The 24907-nt window shown below is 43.1% G+C and overlaps 2 protein-coding genes across 2 annotated transcripts; one reads left to right on the top strand and one right to left on the bottom strand.

The window, feature by feature from the left end:
• Positions 1-3334: 3334 nt before the first annotated feature.
• On the bottom strand, positions 3335-5389 carry LOC309546829 (uncharacterized protein). The gene has a single exon (XM_082246517.1). It carries the CDS (start codon positions 5372-5374, stop codon positions 3500-3502), a length of 1875 nt encoding a protein of 624 aa, XP_082102643.1. The 5' UTR covers positions 5375-5389; the 3' UTR covers positions 3335-3499.
• Positions 5390-10310: 4921 nt separating this feature from the next.
• Positions 10311-12052, top strand: LOC309548011 (syncytin-1-like; the record flags this gene model as incomplete). Its single annotated transcript, XM_082247993.1, has 2 exons — positions 10311-10377; positions 10412-12052. The coding sequence occupies exon 2, from the start codon at positions 10550-10552 to the stop codon at positions 12050-12052; it is 1503 nt and encodes a 500-aa protein (XP_082104119.1). The 5' UTR covers positions 10311-10377; positions 10412-10549.
• Between the last annotated feature and the right edge of the window lie 12855 nt (positions 12053-24907).

Raw genomic sequence — 24907 nt, 5'->3', positions numbered from 1 at the left:
GAATACCCAAGTACCTATCACCAGCCCATCAGAGTACCTGAGTACCTGTCATCAGAGTACCCTAGTACCTGTCTCCAGCCCTTCAGAGTACCTAAGTACCTATCTGCAGCCCATCAGAGTACCTGAGTACCTATCTGCAGCCCATCAGAGTACTTGAGCACCTGTCTCCTGCCTATCAAAGTATCCGGGTACCTGTCTCCAGCCCATCAGAGTACCCAAATACCTCTCTGCAGCCCAAGTGTGGACCAAGTGTATGGTAGGGTGGATTGTAAATGGGTACATGCAGTGGGATGCAAACCCATATTAAGGATTACAGATTTGCTGAAATTCAGTTTATAATATGAGAGTTCACTGAATGTTTGTAAGATATCGTGAGCTGCTGGGAGCGAAACAACGGGGTTCGTTAGACTGAGAATCACATCATCAGCGAATAATGTGATAACGTGGAGAGAACGTTGAAATTTGAAACCTGAGATTAGGGGACTTTGCCTACACGATAATGCTAGGGGTTCAATCAGGAGATTGAAAATTAGGGGTGAGAGGGGGCAACCCTGACGGGTGCCGTTAGTTAAAGAAAAGGATTTAGAGAGGACTCCAGCTGACAAAATTTTGGCTGATGGGGAGGAGTAAAGGGTAAGTATGGTGGACAGAATCAGTCCAGAGAAATCTAATCTTTGTAAGACTGATCTCATGTAGCCCCAATGGACACGGTCAAATGCCTTCTCTGCGTCAATAGAGAGGAGCAGAGAAGGCGTTTTAGTGCGTTCCGCGTGGTGGATCAGATTAACCATTCTTCTGGTAGCGTCTGGAGCCTGTCTACCCTTTACAAATCCCATCTGGTCTTCACCGATCAGTGTTGGAAGTATTATTGCTAGTCTGTTGGCTATAAGTTTGGCGAAAATCTTGACATCATTGTTTAGTAATGAGATGGGTCTAAAATTGGCAGGAGTAGAGGGCGGTTTTCCGGGTTTGGGGAGGGTGGTGATGTTAGCTTGGAACATTTCAGAGGGGAGATTACCAGTTGTAACAGCTTCGGAAAACAAAAGCAACATATGTGGCATTAAAATGTCTTGCATGGTATGATAATATTCATTTGTCAGACCATCCGGGCCTGGGGATTTGTGCAAGGGAAGAGCTTTCAATGTTTTGGCTAATTCGGGGAGTGTGAAGGGTTTATTCAATTGGGAGAGGGAGTCAGCGAATAACGATGGGAAGCTAAGGAGGTTAAGAAAGGTTTGTATGTCAGCCTCTATAGCTTGAGGGATGTCCGAGTCTTTATCTAGATTGTAGAGGGAGCTGTAGTAGTCCGCGAATGCATCAGCAATTTTGTGTGGATGGGTCAATTTAATACCGGTATGAGGATGTGTGATGGATTCTATTTTTGTCTTGACTCTCTTGGCTTTCAACCTAGAAGCCAAAAACTTGCCCACTTTGTTGTGGGATGAGTAATATTGTAAGCGAAGGCGAGCTAGCATCTTATCATGTCGTTCAACCAAGAGTCTGCGAAGATCTGACCGAAGGGATGTGAGTTTAGAGGCATTAGTGGGAGATGGAGCGTTTTTGTTGATGACATCTAGGGAGTGGATCTCTGTTATAACAGCCTGAAGTTTAGTGTGGTATTTTCTTTTTAGGCGAGAGCCCAATTGGATAAGGACTCCCCTGACAAATGCCTTATGTGTATTTCATAAGGTGGAAGGGGTAATCTCAGGGGTGTTATTGGTGTCAAAAAATTCACGCATTCGTTTCTGTAGGTATTTGAGGGAGTTTGGGTCGGAGAGGATGGAGTTGTTACAATGCCAGATAAAGGAGGACGGGGTAGCAGGGCTGGTGGAGACGGTCATATGTAGGGGATAAAGAAGTATCTACGACTAGGGGTAAGGTGGCAGAGTCTACCAGGAACATGTCTATTCTAGTGTACATGTTGTGACAGGAAGAAAAATAGGAGTAGTCTCTCTCTTCCGCGTGTTGGTATCGCCACACGTCATGGAGCCCCTCAGAGTGTATAAGGGCAGCTAGGGTAGGTAGTGCCGATTTGCCCCTGGAGGAGCGTGGTTCGCCACCAAATTAAAATCACTGCATATGATCAGCTTTCCCATTTTCAATTTGGCAATTTTTGAACACAGCTTACGCATGTGTTAGGAGCATAAACATTCACCATTGTGTAAGAACAGTTGTCCAAAGTACAGTTGATGATAATATATCGTCCCTCCACATCCTGCACCACCCTTGAGTAGGCGAAGGACACAGAGGCATGAAAGGCCATCAAAACACCTCTCTTTTTTTCTGTAGACGAAGCTAGAAAGACGGGAGCATCGGGGAGTATAACCTTGATTGAAATGCTTTTCCTTTATTGCTAGAACATTGTAACGCTCCTGCGTTTTACGTATGATGTGGATTTTCAGCTGCAGAAATATTCCACTTCAGTAGTCATGTAGAGAAACGCTGAGACACCAATCCCAACTCCCAATGACTCATCATGTGTGGAGGATCTCAATTCAGCAAGTAAATACACACACTCAATAAGATGTTTCCTAGAGTGACTTATGTATATAGTAACACAGTGATGATAGGCTGAAGAGACAGGTTGGGTAGAGATGGTAGATGACAGACACTTGAAAGGAAATGTTCTTGAAAGTAAGATAGTAGCAGATGGGATGCAGATAGGTTTAGCAATCATGTATGGTAGCAGATGACAGAGTAGCAGGTGGACATATAAGAGAGATCAACCCAGTGCAAGAACAGGTGGTAGTAGGCTCAAGAGCTAGCAATCTTAGATAATGCAGATGTAGTAATAGTCCTTATTATGCAGAGCTAGATAGTGTAAGCTTTAGTATAAAGGTTATAGAGGTTTCCCCTGTGGGGTACTTATCACTAATAGCAATGTAGCAGAGGAGAGGTTCGGCAAGAGCGTATGATCCGGTAGCGGGATACAGGGATCAGCGCAGCGTGGTTCCGACAGCGAGGTATGCTTGCAAGCATGAGAGGTTCAAGACAGGTTAGCATCAAGGCACAAAGCAGTTTGAACGAACACATGTGAGTGAGAGCCGGCGATCTAAATAGCCATCCAGTCCGGCGCTCAGTGATGACAGCATCAGTCTTAAAGGTGTATGCACACCTTACCAAAAGAGAATGGTGGGGCGCATACACTTATGAAAGAGTAATTAGGGTACCCAAAGGTACCAGAACATTACAAACATCAGCCTTGGATAACATTGCCTCCTGCCACATAGAGTAGCGTTTAGCAGGGTGGTTGAGACCCTTAACGTTCAAAGAAAGAAACTGAAAAAGGCATTGTGACATGAAATAGGGGGTGTCAGATGTGCATACAGATTCCCCCCTTAAAATGTCTATTTCATCCTATCCCTATCGATCCTAACTCATCTGTCCTCATGCGCCTTGGAACTCTTTTTGTGCCGCACTTTAGACGAGTGATTGCTAATCAATCACCCCCCTTGCCACGGTCTTTGCGCATGGGAAGTCAGATGCTCTCCCTATGGCCCTACAGGTCCCTGGCAGAGGTAGGGAATGTCTGCAATGGTGTATATGGTTTTCCATAGTCTTCTTCCTCAAGTTCTATGTCTTGGCTCACGAATGTGGGTGTAGTTTGGTCTATTGCTTTCTCCATGAACTTCCTCAAGCAGGGGAGTACACAGCAAACCACTAAAGCAAGGAGGATTAGAATGATCAACACAGTCACTCCTATCTGTGCCAAGACTTTCTGCCACTCACTCATCCAATTAAAATATTGATCCCATGGGTCTGTGACACCTGAATTTTTTTTTAGTTCAACTGATAGGTTCTCTAAATTCTTAAGAGCTAATGTGATCTTACCATTCGGTCCAGTGTTGTTCGGGATATAGGTACAACAGGTGCTGGTCTTATCTATCATGGTACAGACTCCTCCTTTTTCTGCTAACATCATATCCAGAGCCATCCGGTTCTGGAAGGTCATTTGGGATGTGGTTTCTAATTGTTCAGCTATCCCTTGGAATGCATCTTTGGTGTAGTTGACGAACCTTTGTTGGTTATAATATATATAGTTTATCCAATCTACATTCTTGTTGACAGTTATTATGGGGATTAGGGATTCAAGACCGGCCTTGACCTGGTCTCGAGCCTTGTATTCGTCGGGGACCCCCCTTGGAACTCCAATGGCATCTATATATACATGAGGATCAAAACTTCCAAGGAGAGCTTCCCGTTTCCTCCTTTTACCTGGGGTCAGACCGATATGTGCATCATGAGCACTTTCTGTCAGGATGTGCAAAGGCATGATAGCCTTTGCAAGGGCACACTCTCCTCTCCACTCTCCCTCTAGCCTGGTTCTTATATGCATATCTCCACACACCCAGTACACATCCCCTAGGGATTGGGTCTGGTTTTGCACCAAGTTAGTTGAAACATGACTGTAAGAGGCACAGTAACCTCTTGGGAAGGTCCCCAATTTTCTACCCTTCCCTGTGTAGCGGACATAACAGGTGTAATTCCCAGGATATATTGTGATAACTTCTTTAGGCTTTGGGTCCCTGGTATTGATAGGGTATTCTGCCTTCCGTTTCTCACATGCTGAATAATCAGTGGAAGTGTTAGTAAAGAGGCTTAGGAAACACTCCTCTGTTTCTTCAGGTATGTTCAATGGGACTGTACCTAAGTGTGGTCTAGCACTGCCACAGACATAACAATTGGTTCTATTGTGTTTACTAGCACTGTACCTCATCCACTCTAGCCAGAGATTGGCTCCTGTGAAACCGGTTTCAGCTGCCATTGTATCCTCAAAGGTAGGATCTGCCATCGCTACCATGCCCCCCAGGGTCTGCACATGGGGCTTTAAAGGGTTAGGTGGGAATTGTCTTTTAACCGGTTGCCATTCATTGTTGTTGTACATGTCTTCCAATCGGAAAGATCCTCTATGACCCTGATGACCTCCTCCGAACCACCATCCCAGCACGTACTCACCCCTATCAGAGGGACTAGGATTCCGTATATTTAGAACAAGTGTCATGCTAGGCCCTGGTTTATGTAAGGTGAGACGGGTCAACAAGGGCTCTCCTTGGCTATCCTTACTATCATAAGCTGGTTGGGGTTGGTATCCCCAAGGTGTCCCTGTGTTCCAAGCTGCTGCTCCCCAATAGGCAAAATTCTTTCCCCATGACCCCTTGGTAACACAAATATACCCTTCCCCATGTCCTGTCTTATACCATTCTGATCTGCTATCGAGTTCGGGGCATGGGAGTATCTTACATGCATGAAAATCAAACGTGGCAACATGGGTATCAGAAGAATTATACCAGAAAGTGATCTTTCCATTATTTTCAGTAATGGCTGCTTGTTGCGCCTTAGTTGTTCCCAACAAGAAAAGGATATATAGTATCATGCTTCGTCCTCATCCACCCCCTTAGGCACAGGGGCTTTCTTCCAATGGGAGGCGTGTATCCAGGTGTTCTTTCCAGCCACCTTCACTGATGTGGCAGTTACTAGGAGGACTTGGAAGGGACCATCGAATCTGGGCTCAAGGCAGTGTTTTCGTACAAATTTCTTTATATAGACCCAGTCTCCGGGAACCAACTTGTGTGTTCCTGTATCTAGTTCAGGATCTGGAATGGAAGAAAACACTCTCGCATGGATACGGGTTAATTCACGAGACAAGGCAATCACATAATCAGCCAATACATCAGATTGGAGTTGAAACTGTTGCGGATAATAACATCATAGTCTAGGGGCTGACTCAAACAGTATCTCATAGGGTGAAAAACCATGGCTCCCTCTGGGAGTGTATCTGACACTAAACAAAGCGATAGGTAAACTGTCTGGCCAACTCAACCCACGCCTCCATTCGAAGACCAGAAGGCATATTCTTGTGCTTGGCGGGATTTAATAAGCCTCTGTGAGATTAAGGCAGGAGATGCCTATTGGCCGGTGATGGAAAAACATTTCAATGCTACTAGAATTGATGCTGACCACACTTTTGACTCAGGGCGTGAATTTTTAACTCAGTTAGACCAATGGGCACGAGAACGCCTAGCAGACCAAGCAACTAACATACAAGACATTACACAAGAGAAGACTGAATCAGTTGAGAAATTTCCTACTAGAATCTCACAGGTATTTACAGATTTGGGATTTGACAAGCAGAATAAGGCACATACCCAGATGCTGCCCTCTGCATTTGTTTCAGGCCTTAGGGAACCTATTAGGAAAGGTCTGCTTTTGTCTCGCCCAGAGTATAGAGTGCTGCCCCTCGATACTTTGCTGTTAGTAGCGAAAGGCATAGAATTCTCACAGGGAAACAAAAAGATGACCCCTCTCATGGTGACCTCTGACACGCCACACCTGCCATGAAATCCACAAGTTTGTTATAATTGCGGTAAGCCCGGACACTTCAAAAGGGAGTGTCGAAGCCCTCGGAGGATTACCAACAGGCAGTCTGACAGTGACCCACAAGGAGGCACCCAACACCAAGGACAAAACAACAACCAGGGGAACCCATTCAACCCTGTGCCTAACACCACCTGGCCTCCTCCTCCTCCTCCCGAGCAAACTAATCTCTTCCGCTAGGATTTCGGCAAGCCTGTGTCATACACGCCAACTATGACTGTATCATCGAGAGACACTGGAGGACCCCTTGCAAAAATAACCCTCCCCATTGAGGGCCGTCCCACCACCTTCCTGTGTGACACAGGTGCTGCCAGAAGTGTGATCAGAGCTGAAGAACTACCCGATACTTCTTTCCTATCAGATATTGACATAACTCGCGTGGGAGTGGACGGAACACCCAGAAGACCCGCCCCTTACAAGTTGGCAATTTCCCTGACCTACTAGCAAGATTTGTTGTCTCCACCACATGTCCTTTAAATTTATTAGGGGCCGATGTCTTGTCCAGACTTCAAGCCTCTATTTCCTTTCAACCTGATGGTGGTATTAAAGTGACTTCAGCACTGTGTTCCATTCCGCTCCTGCTTTCATTGGATATGGAGGATGAGACTTGGATCCCACAAGAAGTTTTAGACCGTATACCCTCATGTTTGTGGTCTACGGGGCCAGAGGACATTGGTCACCTGAAAGTCCCGCCCATTATTGTGAAAATGAAACCAGGAGCCCCTTACCCAAGGAAGCCCCAGTACCCCCTTAAGCCTTCCCAGTCAGCTGCAATTGCCCTCCAAATAAAGGCCCTCTTGCAAAATGGGGCTCTCATATATTGCACAAGCCCTTGCAATACTCCTCTCTTTCCAGTAAAGAAGAAGACCGTGAAGGGGGAACCTATAAAATATCGAATGGTACAAGATCTCCGAGCAGTAAATGAAGCCACCATACTGGAAACACCCATTGTGCCTAATCCGCACACCTTGCTGGCTGGAATACCGCCCACAGCAAAATACTTCACAGTGGTGGCAAACGCATATTTTAGCGTTCCCCTCGACCCTTGTTGCCAATTCCTCTTCGCCTTCACCCATGAGGGCCAAGGTTACACCTGGACTGTAATGCCTCAGGGAGCTCAAAACTCCCCATCTCAATTTGCCAAAGCAATGACATTTGTACTGGATACATGGATCAAACTCAACCCAGAGGTAGTGCTCCTCCAGTATGTGGATGACCTCTTGCTTTGTGCAGACTCCCAAGAAGAAGCGTCAACTCACTCTGAGAGCCTCTTATGCTACCTGGCCGAGCAAGGCTGCAAAGCCTCAAAACAGAAGATTCAGTGGTGCAAAGGCACAGTGGTCTTTCTTGGTCACTGTGTCTCAGAAGGCACACGGCATCTTACCCGAGAAAGGGTTGCTGCAATCAAGGCCATTCCAGTGCCAATGGGCCAAAGATCCCTCCATGCCTTCTTGGGACTAATCTCTTATTGCCGCTCCTGGATTCCAGAGGCATCCATACTGATGCGACCTTTGTACGATGCCCTGAAGACCAACCCCTTCGTGCTATCTTCAGAGGCCCTTACCAACTTTGAACTTCTGAAAGAAATTCTATCTACAGCCCCCGCCCTCAGCCTCCCAGACTACGAGAAGCCTTTCAAGTTGTTTATCTCAGAGAGAGAAGGACATGCCACAGGAGTGTTGGCTCAGACCCACAGCAACAAGGTCAGGCCCATCGGCTATTATTCCTGCCAGATGGATCCAGTGGCTAGGGAGGGACCCTCCTGCCTCAGAGCCGTCTTTGCAGCCCAGGCTCTCCTGGACAAGACTGCTGACCTTGTGTTGGGACATCATCTCATCCTTCTGGCCCCTCATGATATAGCAGCAATACTGAATCAAGTACAACCAAAACACCTGTCGACAGCAAGACATCTCAGACTTCAATGTGCCCTACTCCTCCCGGATAACGTCACCCTTCTCAGGTGCAACACGCTCAACCCGTCCACTCTGCTTCCACTTCTCGAGGGGGGAGACTATCCTTGTGATATTCCCCATGACTGCCTTGAGATGATGAAAATGGAAACTGCACATCTACCGACTGTAAGTGAAGTGCCTTTGGACAATCCTGACCTAACTATCTATGTAGATGGATCAAGATATGCAGACCAAGCAGGAAGATATCACACTGGATATGCTGTCACCACTGAGGATACAATCCTCCACGCCTCGGCCCTACCTCCTTCAAAGTCTGCACAAGAAGCAGAGCTCCGAGCCCTTATTATGGCATGCCAATTAACAGAAGGAAAGAGAGTCAACATCTACACGGACTCAAGATATGCCCTTGGCGTTGCCTGTGATTATAGGATCCTTTGGAGGACCAGAGGGTTTCTAACGGCTAAAGGTACACCTGTGAAGCATGGTGAAGCAATCAAAGACTTGATGGATGCTCTACTTCTTCCTGCCGAAGTGGCTATACTCAAGGTAAAGGCACATGGTAGACTGAATTCTCCGGAAGCACGAGGCAACCACCTGGCGGACACCGCCGCAAAGCAGGCCGCATACGAAGTGCGAGAAGTTAACAACAGAGTGGACATGCCTGCTTCGGATGGAACAGCATCAGCACCACAGAACATACAAGATACTGAAGCTGTACAAACCACCATGGTCCTGCAAAGCCCATCTGTAGACTTGACATTCCTCAAAGAACAACAGAAAGCAGCAAGTAAAGAAGAAAAGGAGATGTGGATAAAGAAAGGAGCCACATTGAAGAATGGACTCATGGAAGTGGACAAGAGACCATGTTTGCCACGATCTATGTTCCCAGCAGTAGTACAGTGGGCTCATGGTGCCTCTCACCTATCAAAAACTTTGATGAACGCCCTGATCAACAAATACTATTTGGCCCCAGGGATCACCCCACTCACCAGCAATTTTTGCAAATCATGTACTATTTGTGATAAGTGCAACCCTGGAAGACCGGAGAAAGCGCCCAGAAAACACCTAGCAAAAGCCCAGTATCCTTTCCAGAGAATACAGATTGACCACATCCAGATGCCAAAGAGTGGCCGATATGAGTACGCTTTGGTGATCATAGATATGTACTCTTCCTGGCCAGAAGCTTTCCCTGTTACCAACATGACAGCAAAGACCACAGCTAAAAAGCTTCTAACAGAAATAGTGTGCAGGTATGGCGTCCCAGAGGTTATAGAGAGTGATCAAGGGTCGGCTTTCACGGCCTCAGTAACCAAAGAAATATGGACAGCCTTGGGGGTCACACTAGCTTTTCACACCCCATACCATCCACAAAGTAGTGGAAAGGTAGAGAGACTGAATGGTACAATAAAGTCTAGGATGTTAAAAATGTCCCAGGAGACAGGAATGAGTTGGCCAGACAGTTTACCTATCGCTTTGTTTAGTGTCAGATACACTCCCAGAGGGAGCCATGGTTTATCACCCTATGAGATACTGTTTGGGTCAGCCCCTAGACTAGGATGTTATTATCCGCAACAGTTACAACTCCAATCTGATGTATTGGCTGATTATGTGATTGCCTTGTCTCGTGAATTAACCCGTATCCATGCGAGAGTGTTTTCTTCCATTCCAGATCCTGAACTAGATACAGGAACACACAAGTTGGTTCCCAGAGACTGGGTCTATATAAAGAAATTTGTACGAAAACACTCCCTTGAGCCCAGATTCGATGGTCCCTTCCAAGTCCTCCTAGTAACTGCCACATCAGTGAAGGTGGCTGGAAAGAACACCTGGATACACGCCTCCCATTGTAAGAAACCCCCTGTGCCTAAGGGGGCGGACGAGGACGAAGCATGATTCTATATATCCTTTTCTTGTTGAGAACAACTAAGGCGCAACAAGCAGCCATTACTGAAAATAATGGAAAGATCACTTTCTGGTATAATTCTTCTGATACCCATGTTGCCACGTTTGATTTTCATGCATGTAAGATACTCCCATGCCCCGAACTCGATAGCAGATCAGAATGGTATAAGACAGGACATGGGGAAGGGTATATTTGTGTTACCAAGGGGTCATGGGGAAAGAATTGTGCCTATTGGGGAGCAGCAGCTTGGAACACAGGGACACCTTGGGGATACCAACCCCAACCAGCTTATGATAGTAAGGATAGCCAAGGAGAGCCCTTGTTGACCCGTCTCACCTTACATAAACCAGGGCCTAGCATGACACTTGTTCTAAATATACGGAATCCTAGTCCCTCTGATAGGGGTGAGTACGTGCTGGGATGGTGGTTCGGAGGAGGTCATCAGGGTCATAGAGGATCTTTCCGATTGGAAGACATGTACAACAACAATGAATGGCAACCGGTTAAAAGACAATTCCCACCTAACCCTTTAAAGCCCCATGTGCAGACCCTGGGGGGCATGGTAGCGATGGCAGATCCTATCTTTGAGGATACAATGGCAGCTGAAACCGGTTTCACAGGAGCCAATCTCTGGCTAGAGTGGATGAGGTACAGTGCTAGTAAACACAATAGAACCAATTGTTATGTCTGTGGCAGTGCTAGACCACACTTAGGTACAGTCCCATTGAACATACCTGAAGAAACAGAGGAGTGTTTCCTAAGCCTCTTTACTAACACTTCCACTGATTATTCAGCATGTGAAAAATGGAAGGCAGAATACCCTATCAATACCAGGGACCCAAAGCCTAAAGAAGTTATCACAATATATCCTGGGAATTACACCTGTTATGTCCGCTACACAGGGAAGGGTAGAAAATTGGGGACCTTCCCAAGAGGTTACTGTGCCTCTTACAGTCATGTTTTAACTAACTTGGTGCAAAACCAGACCCAATCCCTAGGGGATGGGTACTGGGTGTGTGGAGATATGCATATAAGAACCAGGCTAGAGGGAGAGTGGAGAGGAGAGTGTGCCCTTGCAAAGGCTATCATGCCTTTGCACATCCTGACAGAAAGTGCTCATGACGCACATATCGGTCTGACCCCAGGTAAAAGGAGGAAACGGGAAGCTCTCCTTGGAAGTTTTGATCCTCATGTATATATAGATGCCATTGGAGTTCCAAGGGGGGTCCCCGACGAATACAAGGCTCGAGACCAGGTCAAGGCCGGTCTTGAATCCCTAATCCCCATAATAACTGTCAACAAGAATGTAGATTGGATAAACTATATATATTATAACCAACAAAGGTTCGTCAACTACACCAAAGATGCATTCCAAGGGATAGCTGAACAATTAGAAACCACATCCCAAATGACCTTCCAGAACCGGATGGCTCTGGATATGATGTTAGCAGAAAAAGGAGGAGTCTGTACCATGATAGATAAGACCAGCACCTGTTGTACCTATATCCCGAACAACACTGGACCAAATGGTAAGATCACATTAGCTCTTAAGAATTTAGAGAACCTATCAGTTGAACTGAAAAAAAATTCAGGTGTCACAGACCCATGGGATCAATATTTTAATTGGATGAGTGAGTGGCAGAAAGTCTTGGCACAGATAGGAGTGACTGTGTTGATCATTCTAATCCTCCTTGCTTTAGTGGTTTGCTGTGTACTCCCCTGCTTGAGGAAGTTCATGGAGAAAGCAATAGACCAAACTACACCCACATTCGTGAGCCAAGACATAGAACTTGAGGAAGAAGACTATGGAAAACCATATACACCATTGCAGACATTCCCTACTTTCCTTGCTCAAACATAATTGCCAGATCACTTTTCTCCTATAAAATCAAAGCAATAAGAAAACAAGAAGAACAGATGATTTCCAAGATGGCGCCTCCAGTGAGGGACACACCTAGGACAGAAGATGGTCATATCCTGGAAGAAAGTTACATGTGCATAGATACATCCAATCAAATAAGATTATATTTGACTGTCTAATTTAATGCCATGCCTACAGGACATTTCCTGGAGATGTTCTGTATGGGCTTTATAAGCTTAAAAGGCGGAAGCAATAAAGCAGAACTGTTTTACCCTGACTGCGTCAGTGTCAGCATTTCTCTGTGTGCACACATGCATTACTCTTAAAAATTAGGCCAGGGACGGATATAACTCTATCGGCATTGGTCCGATCCAAAGCAACTGGTGGCCCGTACCGGGAGCTTGGGTCTCTCAACCAAGAGAGAAAGCCGATGAAGAGGAGGCTGGGAGGAATCAATTCGCAGAGAGGGGGAGACTGATCACCTCTGAAATACGGTAAGACATATTTAATATCTTATCCGTATGCTCTCTCTGTGATTGGTTTATCTCTGTATCCGTATCGGCTGCTTGCGGTCATCAAAAGCAGGTAACATAGCTTGCCCAAGCCCCATTTGTAAAGAACCTGCACAAGTTATATCTGCCGCCTGTTTTGTGTGTGTTATTTGTGCTGGCACGTGATAGGGTGGCGAAATAAACAGACGGGAATAGTCACAGAACAAAATAATTGGCTGGCGTCAGTAGGATTCTCCAGTGGAGAGGGAGCCGCCAAGACTCTCCTCTCCTCGATTGGCAACGTTAGTGCACGACGTTTGTTTTGTATGTAGTGCACGGGTGCCCGAGAAAGGGGAGGGGAAAAAAAAAAACACGCTTGGCGTGGGTAAACCTGTGACAGACACTCTGAGTTTCGCCATCCTTTGAATGAGTCAGCGTCCTGAATTTGTATGTGGTTATACCAGGATATAGAGAAGAGATTTTTGGTCTGAAACCTGTATCAGCAGATGGGTTCCAAAACAGAAGTCGGATTCGGAAATTGTAAGAAAGGGTAAAAATAGAAGGGACAAACGGAAACAAAAAATAAAAAAGGGAAGTAGAGGGTAAAAAAAACTTGGTCTGTTAAGACCAGGTGTGCAATCGAAACTGCAAAGGCGGTGGGGGTTAGAAGCACGGTGGTAAATGCCCATTGGAGGCGGTGGGGCCGGGTGTACCCAGTTAAGGTGTGGTAGAAGACAGTCACTTATGTCGGTTGGTTGTCTGGTTGACTGGACGGTCTTGACACGACGTGCCAGTCAGGTTGGACGTGGTGAAGTGGTGATGCGCTGGCAGCTTGAGGAGTATCTGGAGATTCAGGAACAATTCCCCATTGCTGGAGCATGCAAATCCCTTGGTCGATGTTGGTTATGTGGGATGTAGTGCCCTGATGGGTCACACAAAGTTTTGCTGGATACTTCCATTTATATATGATTTTTGGTTGCGTTGGGCTTTTGTGATAGAGTTGAGGTTGCGGCTTTGCTGAAGGGTGTATTGGGAGTAGTCGGGGAGGATTTGTAGGAGTGTTGCAGCTTGTTCCGGAAGGCGATCCTTGCGTCTAAAGGTCTCAAGGATTTTTCCCTTTGCCTGAAAGAAGTGCACTCTGAGTAGTACATCACGAGGGACTTCTTGCAGGAGGAAGGACGGCTTGGGGATGCAAATGGATTCTGTCAAACGTTAGATCCACATTAGTAAGCTCAGGGACTGATTTTTGGAACAAGTCTCTTACAAAAGATGGTAGTTGATTAGGTTGGACAGATTCAGGGATACCACATATTTTAAGGTTGTTACGCCTGGACCTGTCCTCCAGGTCCGCTAACTTGGCTTGAATACAGTGGACATTGTTTTGCTGCGAGGTGTGGGAGTCCACCAGAGTATTATATGTTGTTGTGAATTCCCCCATTTTATCTTCAATAGTGTGAACTCTATTTCCAAGCCCATGTAGCTCTTTTTGACAGTATGCAATAGAAGCAGCAACATTTGCTTATATAACTATAGCATAACAGAAACCAACCGCACAGGGTGGAGATTGGAACAAGCGTCTTCTTCAGATGGAATTGAGATGAATACCCCTTTTGAGAGCCATGTAGCCCTCAGGCCTCAATGGGGTGATTTCCTTTAAACCCTTTTTGGAAGGGGTTCACTTCGGGTGGTATGGAAATATAAAATCCTCCATCCATTTATCATCCCCATTTCTTTTAGTTGGACTGTTATGCCATCTATTATAGTATGTCCCTCTTTGTAACTGTCACTTTAATTACAGTTTTTTTGCAGTTCTGACTGGTGTTGACTTTCATATAATATTATGTGTATAAAATTAAATAAGTGCGCAGGATCAGTAATGTGAATAGCTGCAACCTTCAAACCAAATGGTGATAAAATTGTGTAGAAAAGAAATCAGGTGCGCTAAAATTCACTGGTGTCACAAATCAGGAAAAGGTGTGACACTATAATGAGTGTCCCCCATATACCTGTGATGTGTTTCCAAAATTGATGTGCACTTGAACGGGTGTACAGTAAATACTATGCACCCTGGTGCATATACTTGGGTGTGTTATGGTGAATAGGTGATGATAAATGGATAATGTGATACCAACATAAACCAACAAAGTGCACAAGTAATTCAAAGAAAAAGTGTCCAATATTTCAATGGTTGCCACCTCAGTGTATAGTCCATATACATATAAAAGTGCATAAAGTCCCAATCGTCCCCTCACAGGCTAAAGTAAAATCCACTCTGTGGGTTCCTCTAGATCCGTGGGGTGCAGATGGGTTCCACCACCTTTGTGGGGATTAGCCCCTTACCATAGAGAGAAGAGGTTAAGGACGGATAATCAGCCCAGTAGTGTCTTGGGAATTCAGGGAGGTCACGTGAAATAATCAGATAGTAAGTGTGGCCTCTTACCGGATCGCTCAAACCAAAAGGCGACTGTCTCACTGATCTTTCGGTGTCTCAACCCAATCCCGGTCCACTCTTGTTCTGGGTGTTACTCTCCGCACAGGTGAGGGCTTCCACGTGTATCTCACAGAAACAGAATCAGACCATAGCGCAGTAGACAGAGGAGCGCCGCATCGTCATTGCAAGTTGCCGAGGACCGCACTGCAGGCGGCCACGGCCTCTCCAATATCGGTATCGGTTTCCTGTGTCCATTAGTTAACATCTAACTGTAAGTGCACTGGATACTTTTGTTTTAATAAATTGTCAAAGGTACTGCGCTATGGTCTGATTATGTTTCTGTGAGATACACGTGGAAGCCCTCACCTGTGCGGAGAGTAACACCCAGAACAAGAGTGGACCGAGATTGGGTTGAGACACCAAAAGATCAGTGAGACAGTCGCCTTTTGGTTTGAGCGATCCGGTAAGAGGCCACACTTACTATCTGATTATTTCACGGTGACCTCCCTGAATTCCCAAGACACTACTGGGCTGATTATCCGTCCTTAACCTCTTCTCTCTATGGTAAGGGGCTAATCCCCACAAAGGTGGTGGAACCCATCTGCACCCCACGGATCTAGAGGAACCCACAGAGTGGATTTTACTTTAGCCTGTGAGGGGACGATTGGGACTTTATGCACTTTTATATGTATATGGACTATACACTGATGTGGCAACCATTGAAATATTGGACACTTTTTCTTTGAATTACTTGTGCACTTTGTTGGTTTATGTTGGTATCACATTATCCATTTATCATCACCTATTCACCATAACACACCCAAGTATATGCACCAGGGTGCATAGTATTTACTGTACACCCGTTCAAGTGCACATCAATTTTGGAAACACATCACAGGTATATGGGGGACACTCATTATAGTGTCACACCTTTTCCTGATTTGTGACACCAGTGAATTTTAGCGCACCTGATTTCTTTTCTTCATATAATATTACACTATATATTTGGTTATGTTTTATATGGTTTTCGAATACCCTTCTCATCCGTAATACTTTCCTTTGTTATCAAAATCGTATTATTTATTTATAAGCAAGTATATTTTATATACATTTGCCTCTAAATTTGGGATTCTGTTTTTCTTCACAGATGTTATCCTCCGGCTTCCTGTGTCCCCCGTATGGCCAACCCGGCACGGTAAGAGGCGCCACTCTATGGACGCCTAACACTGGTCGTGTGTCTGATCTCATCAGATATCTCTCTTGAGATATCTCACACATGCCCAGCTAGCTCCGCTGGCGTTCCACGCCGACAGAGCATCTTCCGTGCCAGTGGAACGCAGGCGCTGGTTGCGTTTTCACCACATCATGCCTTCACGCATGCGTGGTTTCCGAAGGACGCGCCCTGCCCCTGTGTACCAGGGAGTCCGTAGCGGAAGACAGCTGATGGCCATGTATTTGATTGATTCAGTCAATCAACTCCAATCAGGTACTATTTAACCGGGTTCCTGGCGGCATTCATGTGCCCAGTCTGCCGGCCAGGGGCTACGGTTTCTCTTCCTTGACATAACTTATCTGTCCCTCTAAAGGTAAGCCACCACTTTGTATCCTCAACAATGTTTTTTTTCCTTCCCTATGTGATTTAACCTATATGGGCATCATATTGAAGTTAGCTCCCCAATAGCGCTCTTCTATTCCCCGTTTTTCATCCAAAAAAGTGATTTAAACAGTATATGCACTATACATAATGTAGCCCTCTATGGCACAATCTAATTTTCTTTTATATAAATAAGAATTATGATTATTTGACTACTCCCTTTTTCCATCAAGAGAAAGTCTTTTTTACTCCAGCTCTGTTTCAAATTAAATAGTGAGTGCAACATTTAAATGCCTCTTGGTTCTGTATTCAATTAATACCAAAGCCCCCACGATACCTCCTCCCCAGGACATGAGTGGCTTCCATCTTATTCATTATAGTTTGTTATGGCCTTATTTCAGCGAGATCTTCAGCCATCTAGGACTCCAGTTGTCCATAGTGGGGGACACACAGCCAGGCTATCACCTTGTGAACATCAACCATACTTATCTTTCTCCCAGGCCATACACCACCAGCCAGACTGCAATTAAATCTGTTTGATTTTATTCCAGCAAGCATCTTTTTCCTACAAACAGTAAGCCATGTAAGTGTATCTTTTCTTTGATCATTATATAATGTTCAATTATATTATCTATTGTATTCTCTCTGTAATGATTGTCTAATGTTTCTAAATGAGCTGTTTTATGATTATATTCAACATTAACAGAAAACCACCCAAAGTTACCCCTGAAGAAGAAGCTGCCCAGTCACTTTGAAACGCGTCGGGTATTGACTTTGTACTGTGGGGTTGGTTTCTGTTATAGGGAAAAGTTCCATGCTTGCTCATGTTTTTAAGTGTTTTCATATACTTTTGTTAAATAAAATGTATAACACCAACTTTTTGTACTATATCTTTATGTGCCTTCAAAATCCCACACCAGGGTACCCCTAAACCTTTTGTCAATTGATTCAGGGATTTTGCACACCTCAGGAATCCCTACCAAGAGCAAACTTTCCAACAAGACAATGATCCAAAACATAAAGCAAAATCTACAATGGAATGGTTCACAAATAAACATATCCAGGTGTTAGAATGGCCAAGTCAAAGTCCAGACCTGAATCCAATCGAGAATCTGTGGAAAGAACTGAAAACTGCTGTTCACAAACACTCTCCATCCAACCTCACTGAGCTTGAGCTGTTTTGCAAGGAGGAATGGGCAAAAAGTTCAGTCTCTTGATGATCAAAACTGATAGAGACATACCCCAAGCGACTTACAGCTGTAATTGCAGCAAAAGGTGGCACTACAAAGTATTAACTTAAGGGGGCTGAATCATTTTGCACGCCCAATTTTTCAGTTTTTTATTTGTTAAAAAAGTTTGAAAATATCCAATAAATTTCGTTCCACTTCATGATTGTGCCCAATTGTTGTTGATTCTTCACAAAAAATTACAGTTTTATATCTTTATGTTTGAAGCCTGAAATGTGGCAAAAGGTCGAAATGTTCAAGGGGGGCGAATACTTTCGCAAGGCACTGTATATATATATATATATATATATATATATATATATATATATATATATATCCACTTTGCACTGCAAGTGAACTTGGAAATGCAGTCGCTGTAGATCTGATGGGAAGATCTGAAATGAGGGGAGGTTCTGCTGATTTCTATCATTCAGGCATGCGCAAGCAAAAATGCTGTTTTTTATTTTCCTTGCATGTCCCCCTCAGATCTACAGTGACTGCACTTCCAAGTGCACTTACAGTGCAAAGCGGATTTGCCTTTAGTAAATAAACCCTAAACCCCAATGTCCCCTCCACAGGGTCATTAATAAAAGCAAACAGGCAATAATGAGAGTGTCAAAATAACTACATAAAAAGAGAACATGAGTGCTGAACAAAAAGAATATGGGTGCTGAAAGAAGAAAAGAAAAAAAAAGAAAATTATTATTATTAGTTGTATTATTATCAGTATTATTAAAATGATACATTGTGGATGAGATGTTAATCTAATAAAAAGAGAAAAAAAATACCTCTCGAAACTGGTGTATAACTTGACAACGCATATATCTTATTGGCGCACTAGAAAAAGATTGGATCGGTTTATAGAGAACTGTATTGTGTTCAAATGTGAAACAATTTGGACAGTCAATATAGTTTAGTTGTGGATCAGTATATCAAGCAGGCCAAAAGCATTGTTGATCTTAGTGGCTGCCAGCTCCAGAAAGAGCTAGAAGGAACTCTGGGAACACAAAAATTGAGAGAGAGGAGTGGCACCATCTAAGTGTAGCAGCAAACCACTTTTTTTATTGCAAATAGAAAAGAGCAATTCTTGTGAGTTGCTGTTTTATATTTTGTATAAATGATACCATACATTATACAATCTAATTGTACTGTTGTAAAACAAAAATAAAAATAAATGAATTAATTAAGAAATTAAAACAAAATTATAAATGCATAAATTCGAACCATACATTATCCAATCTGATTGTACAATCGTAAAATGGTATAAAAGATAATGAAAATGATAGTAGTGATAATACTACTAAGAATAATGGTACTCATAAAAAACTCCAGACTGATAAAAACATTTTTTGGACCTAGTAAGAATAAAATGAGTAGAAATTACAAAAATATATTCAAAGAGCTGATAGGAGCTATACACTGTACGATCTGGCTTTCCAATCACTGAACAAACTGCCCAGCTTTAAAGATCTCATGCATTATGAGGTAGCATTCAAATGACCCATTCCGTTGGTGGTCTATCCAAGAACTACTGTGCAATCTGATTATTTTGTGTGTGTACAACCTAGAAGGTGATCAAAAAGAATATATATTTGCAGGTTAAAAAGTACATCTGGGGGGGATATGTCATCAGGGGCAGATCATTTGTGTATGTACAGGCAATTATTGTATGGGGTATGATCAGTAAAATAGTGTACCTGTGATCCATTACACCAATGCATGCAATACATTGAAGAGACAGATCTGAGTGAAATAAAACTGAATTACCATGACTAACAGCTGTGAACAAACCAGTAGTGAACTGGACCTTCAATGGTATCTGTAGGAAGGATAGAATGAAAGCAGGGTGAGTGTAAAAGCTGTTAGTGGTGAGAACTGGTGGGGAAATTAGAGGAATATTTATTTATTCCAGGGTGAGTTGAAAGCACAAGTCTAATCAGCAACTTGTTATGCAGCAACCATGCTAGCCAAGCAGCCATGTTTATAAGGCTAAAATGGCTGTAAAAGGAACAGGGGGAGGATCCAAAAAGGGAGGGGTTTTTGGACTCAAAGGAGTGGCATTGGTGGATAATAGGAGGGTCTGAGCCAATCATGAAAGAAAAGATGGTGATGGATGTGTAAAGTCTGTGGTGTGTGAACAGTGAGTGGGCAGTGTGTGTTTAGGACATGAGCCTTATATAATATTGGGTTGCCCTGCCTTAATTGAAGCTGAGGGACCGAGGAAAGTATCAATGACAGAGTAGCCTGTGAGGATGGAAATGGCTCTTTAGATAAGAAAATTAGGTTAGGAATGTAGAGGGTTTCATTAGTCTAAATGCAGGTGCTGTTTGGGAAAAGAACAGTGTATAAAACATGCAAAATTATGTTTTTTCCTTGATATAACATTGAGTGTTTTTGTGTATTCTAATGTGTCAAAAACCATGTCATATTGTTGCATTAGTAAGCACATACAACCTTATACACATGAAATTCAGGTGGGGATGCAGTAGTTCAGTCGGGTATCTACTAGATGAAGAATGACATAGTAATTATTAGAAAGTTTCAATTGCTTTTTTGAGGCCATCTGGGATATGTGTGTTCAGTCTGTGTATCCAGAAAGTTTCTCTTTGCAGAGACTGGTAAATCTGTTATATTTCTTGGAAATGGGGATTTGTTCCACAATTGTTGTTGATAGTAACTACGGATCTTTGTTGTGAGGTATCAAGAAATGTCTTGACACACTGTGCTTCCTAAAACCCCAGTCTGATTTTAGATCTGTGTTTGGTTAGTCTTTCAAGGAAGGTTCTGATTGTTTTTCCAACATACTGCAAATTACAATGACACCAGAGTACATAGATTATAAATTGGGGTTCAAAAAGGTGTTAATGGACCATTCAGTTCCAGTAGATACCACTACGGGTCCTTTTATCAAGTGACTGGCATGCCAGGCATTTGGGTACTCCACATTGGAAGCACCCAGTGATGGTCTGGAGTAATAGTTTGCTGGTGGGGCAGCTTGTTTAAATGTCTTGTATTCTACTAGGTGCCAAACTGTTTTTTAGGGTGGGTGCTCAGCAGTGGGTAAAACCTGACATGTGTTGGTAGATCTTTCTTCAAAAGTGGGTCAGCTTTAAGTACAGTCCAGTGTTTTTCCAAGATCTTTTTGATCAACTGATGGTAGCCATTGTATTAAGTCACAAAATTTGGAGTTTAGCAAGTAGAATTTGTGTTTTTTTTTTTTTCTGTGGGAGAGACACTAGCATTGACACATACACTGACACTAACACTTACTAAACTAGATCAAGCCTGGATCTAATTTGTCTTTTTTTTTCACAAACCTCTGATATTTGTACAGACTTTTCTTCTAGCAAGGAGGACAGGGCACAATGTATCTTTTCCTCTTCACAGAGGAGAACCAAAGTTGGGGTGGTTCAGTTCACAGTCAATTACATGAGTGATGACACAAGAATAATAACCGCGCTAAAGGAAAGAGTAAAGCAGCAACTTCTAGTGTGACCACACCCCAACTAAGATAAATAAAATTAAGTCGCGCTAGTCATATGATCATGGAAGAAATGAATGTCCATAAAGTCCAAACAGTGAATGATGTTATATTCAAAGGGCAGGTCCCCTTAAGGGTGTAAGCTTACCACAAGAAGGTAAGGTATAAGCCAAATTCTCCCGTGTAGATCTTGTCACCTTGATAGTGAATCTAGGCTCACATGAATGATGAACTCAGTGATGATTAGACCATGGAAATAAATAAAGAACGTAATAGCATAAAACCCAACGTATGAATGGATTAACACCACAGTGTGCTAAAGCAGGATTGTGAAGTGGAATTAAACCGCCACCAATAGACCAATGTCTATTATTAAGTGAATCGTGCATATAGGTGAAAAAATAAATAAATAGGTACCCCTTACCAAATAAGGGATAAGTAACAGTGAAATGAATCGTGTTCTGGCTAGAGTCACCTCTTACCGGACATCACTAAATATCAAGCAGTTTGAAGAAATAATGAGTGAAGGATGAAATGTAGAACCGTCACCAGTCTGATTGGCCTCTTACCAAATAATGATAGATAGGGAGCAAAACGTGCAGATCACTAATCACTGTGACACACGGAGCAAGAGACAGGATACACTGATGGGGGTCGCCTCTTACCAGCTGGAAAAATAAACTGAGCCCATAGGATATCCACACATCCAGGAACCGATATTGACTGGTAAAGCAGCTTCTTAACAATCTCCAAATAGTTGCCAAAGATCACCATTAAAAGAAAAAAGAAGCTCCCATAGTGTAAAATCTTTAAAAAAATTATTAAGCTAAAAGCAATAACACTTACAAGAAAAGTAGCAGTAGGTATAGCCGCCGGCCGCACTTTCAGTCTCGGTCGCAATTGGATGACGTCAGTACGCCGTGCCCTGATGACGTTTCGTTATAGATGACGTTATCAAAGGTGCGGACGGCGTACTGACGCCATCTATTTATGCAAGAGGGTGAGCAATGTGACAGGAAGTCAACGAGGACCACTCCGCCATCTTGGATAAGGGAATGTGAACCGGAGTATGATTCCACAGACCACCCGTCACCAACTCACGTTTACAACAACATAACTGTACTAAATCAACTTTATACAGCAATGATTAAATTAATTAGATGTGTTATGTAACAAATTTTAAGCAAATAAGCAAATAAAATTTCGATAATATCCGCCCAAAGAGGTCGATCACAGCGCCATCTTGTGGATAAACCGAAATTGGTAAATATGTAAAAAACCTTGTCATTCAGAACAAGGAAACATCAACTTAACCATATTATAATTAAAAGACATACATGGATTAAACCCAAAAAGCTTGTTTAAATATTGGTATGGCCAACTCAGATAACTTCCTGTGTGTTGATTACACAGTGAAATACCGATTGAAACCACTGGGTATCGACCCAATCCAAACAATCTTGATGGATATTACTATCAGATTGATTATAGTAAAATAATGATTAAAAATAATGATTATAAAATAAAAAATTATTAAAAAAATTAAAAAAATAAAAGCTTATAACAATTGTATGAACAGATATAGAAACCCATAAGTATTGGGGTAAACTAAGCATTGTCTATAAAGGCATTTATTTCAATGTCAACATTGAGTCCAAAAGGTACATATGTTTTGGCCCAGTGTATGGTTAAGTTGATGTTTCCTTGTTCTGAATGACAAGGTTTTTTACATATTTACCAATTTCGGTTTATCCACAAGATGGCGCTGTGATCGACCTCTTTGGGCGGATATTATCAAAATTTTATTTGCTTATTTGCTTTAAATTTGTTACATAACACATCTAATTAATTTAATCTTTGCTGTATAAAGTTGATTTAGTACAGTTATGTTGTTGTAAACGTGAGTTGGTGACGGGTGGTCTGTGGAATCATACTCCGGTTCACATTCCCTTATCCAAGATGGCGGAGTGGTCCTCGTTGACTTCCTGTCACATTGCTCACCCTCTTGCATAAATAGATGGCGTCAGTACGCCGTCCGCACCTTTGATAACGTCATCTATGACGAAACGTCGTCAGGGCACGGCGTACTGACGTCATCCAATTGCGACCGAGACTGAAAGTGCGGGCGAGCGGAGCCGTCCAGCAGGCGGCTATACCTACTGCTACTTACTCCCGTTTTCTTGTAAGTGTTATTGCTTTTAGCTTAATACATTTTTTAAAGATTTCACACTATGGAAGCTTCTTTTTTCTTTTAATGGTGATCTTTGGCAACTATTTGGAGATTGTTAAGAAGCTGCTTTACCAGTCAATATCGGTTCCTGGATGTGTGGATATCCTATGGGCTCAGTTTATTTTTCCAGCTGGTAAGAGGCGACCCCCATCAGTGTATCCTGTCTCTTGCTCCGTGTGTCACAGTGATTAGTGATCTGCACGTTTTGCTCCCTATCTATCATTATTTGGTAAGAGGCCAATCAGACTGGTGACGGTTCTACATTTCATCCTTTACTCATTATTTCTTCAAACTGCTTGATATTTAGTGATGTCCGGTAAGAGGTGACTCTAGACAGAACACGATTCATTTCACTGTTACTTATCCCTTATTTGGTAAGGGGTACCTATTTATTTATTTTTTCACCTATATGCACGATTCACTTAATAATAGACATTGGTCTATTGGTGGCGGTTTAATTCCACTTCACAATCCTGCTTTAGCACACTGTGGTGTTAATCCATTCATACGTTGGGTTTTATGCTATTGCGTTCTTTATTTATTTCCATGGTCTAATCATCACTGAGTTCATCATTCATGTGAGCCTAGATTCACTATCAAGGTGACAAGATCTACACGGGAGAATTTGGCTTATACCTTACCTCCTTGTGGTAAGCTTACACCCTTAAGGGGACCTGCTCTTTGAATATAACATCATTCACTGTTTGGACTTTATGGACATTCATTTCTTCCATGATCATATGACTAGCGCGACTTAATTTTATTTATCTTAGTTGGGGGTGTGGTCACACTAGAAGTTGCTGCTTTACTCTTTCCTTTAGCGCGGTTATTATTCTTGTGTTATTTGCTGTTTTTTTTACCTTTAACTGCTGCTTTTGGTTTATTTATATCCATTATGGATATTTTTGAATATCGAGCCTCCAGGTCACTCAACACGGATGGAGTTTTTGAAACCCTCTCTGTTGAGGAAACTGATGTAAGTGGGCTTTTCATGAGACTCAAAAATCTTCTCACATCTGAGATACATACTCAATGGGACATAGCCTTCTTAGACACATATATTAAGAAGACTATGGTACCTAGGAGTCTTAGGTGGGAAGTGTGTCCTCAACTCGGAGAAGTTGAGTTAGAGGACTGGTACAAATATTTTAATGAGGCAGGGGTGAACTTCTTGCGATTCTTGTCAGGTAGGAAGAGTGCCAAACTTTCCAGACTCGATAACGAAATAAAATTGGTCAAAGAGAAATTAGCACCCTATAAGGAAAGTGAAGAATACAAATCCTCCTCAGCTGATCTCCTGAAATATCTTGAAAAAGAAGAGAAGGATCAGAAAATCAAGAAACGCAAGAAGTTCAATAGGGATCTTCAGGATTACCATACTAGTAGTGTTTTTGAGTGGCAG

This window comes from Pelophylax lessonae, assembly GCF_965119305.1.
Source record: "Pelophylax lessonae genome assembly, chromosome: 2".
Taxonomy (NCBI): Eukaryota; Metazoa; Chordata; class Amphibia; order Anura; family Ranidae; genus Pelophylax; species Pelophylax lessonae.
The sequence above is the reverse complement of the archived record's forward strand: the minus strand, read 5'-3'. Positions and strand labels throughout refer to the sequence as shown.

Excerpts from the sequence above, each read along its gene's own strand:
- LOC309546829 (XM_082246517.1), bottom strand. The coding sequence starts at position 5,374 with ATGATACTATATATCCTTTTCTTGTTGGGAACAACTAAGGCGCAACAA.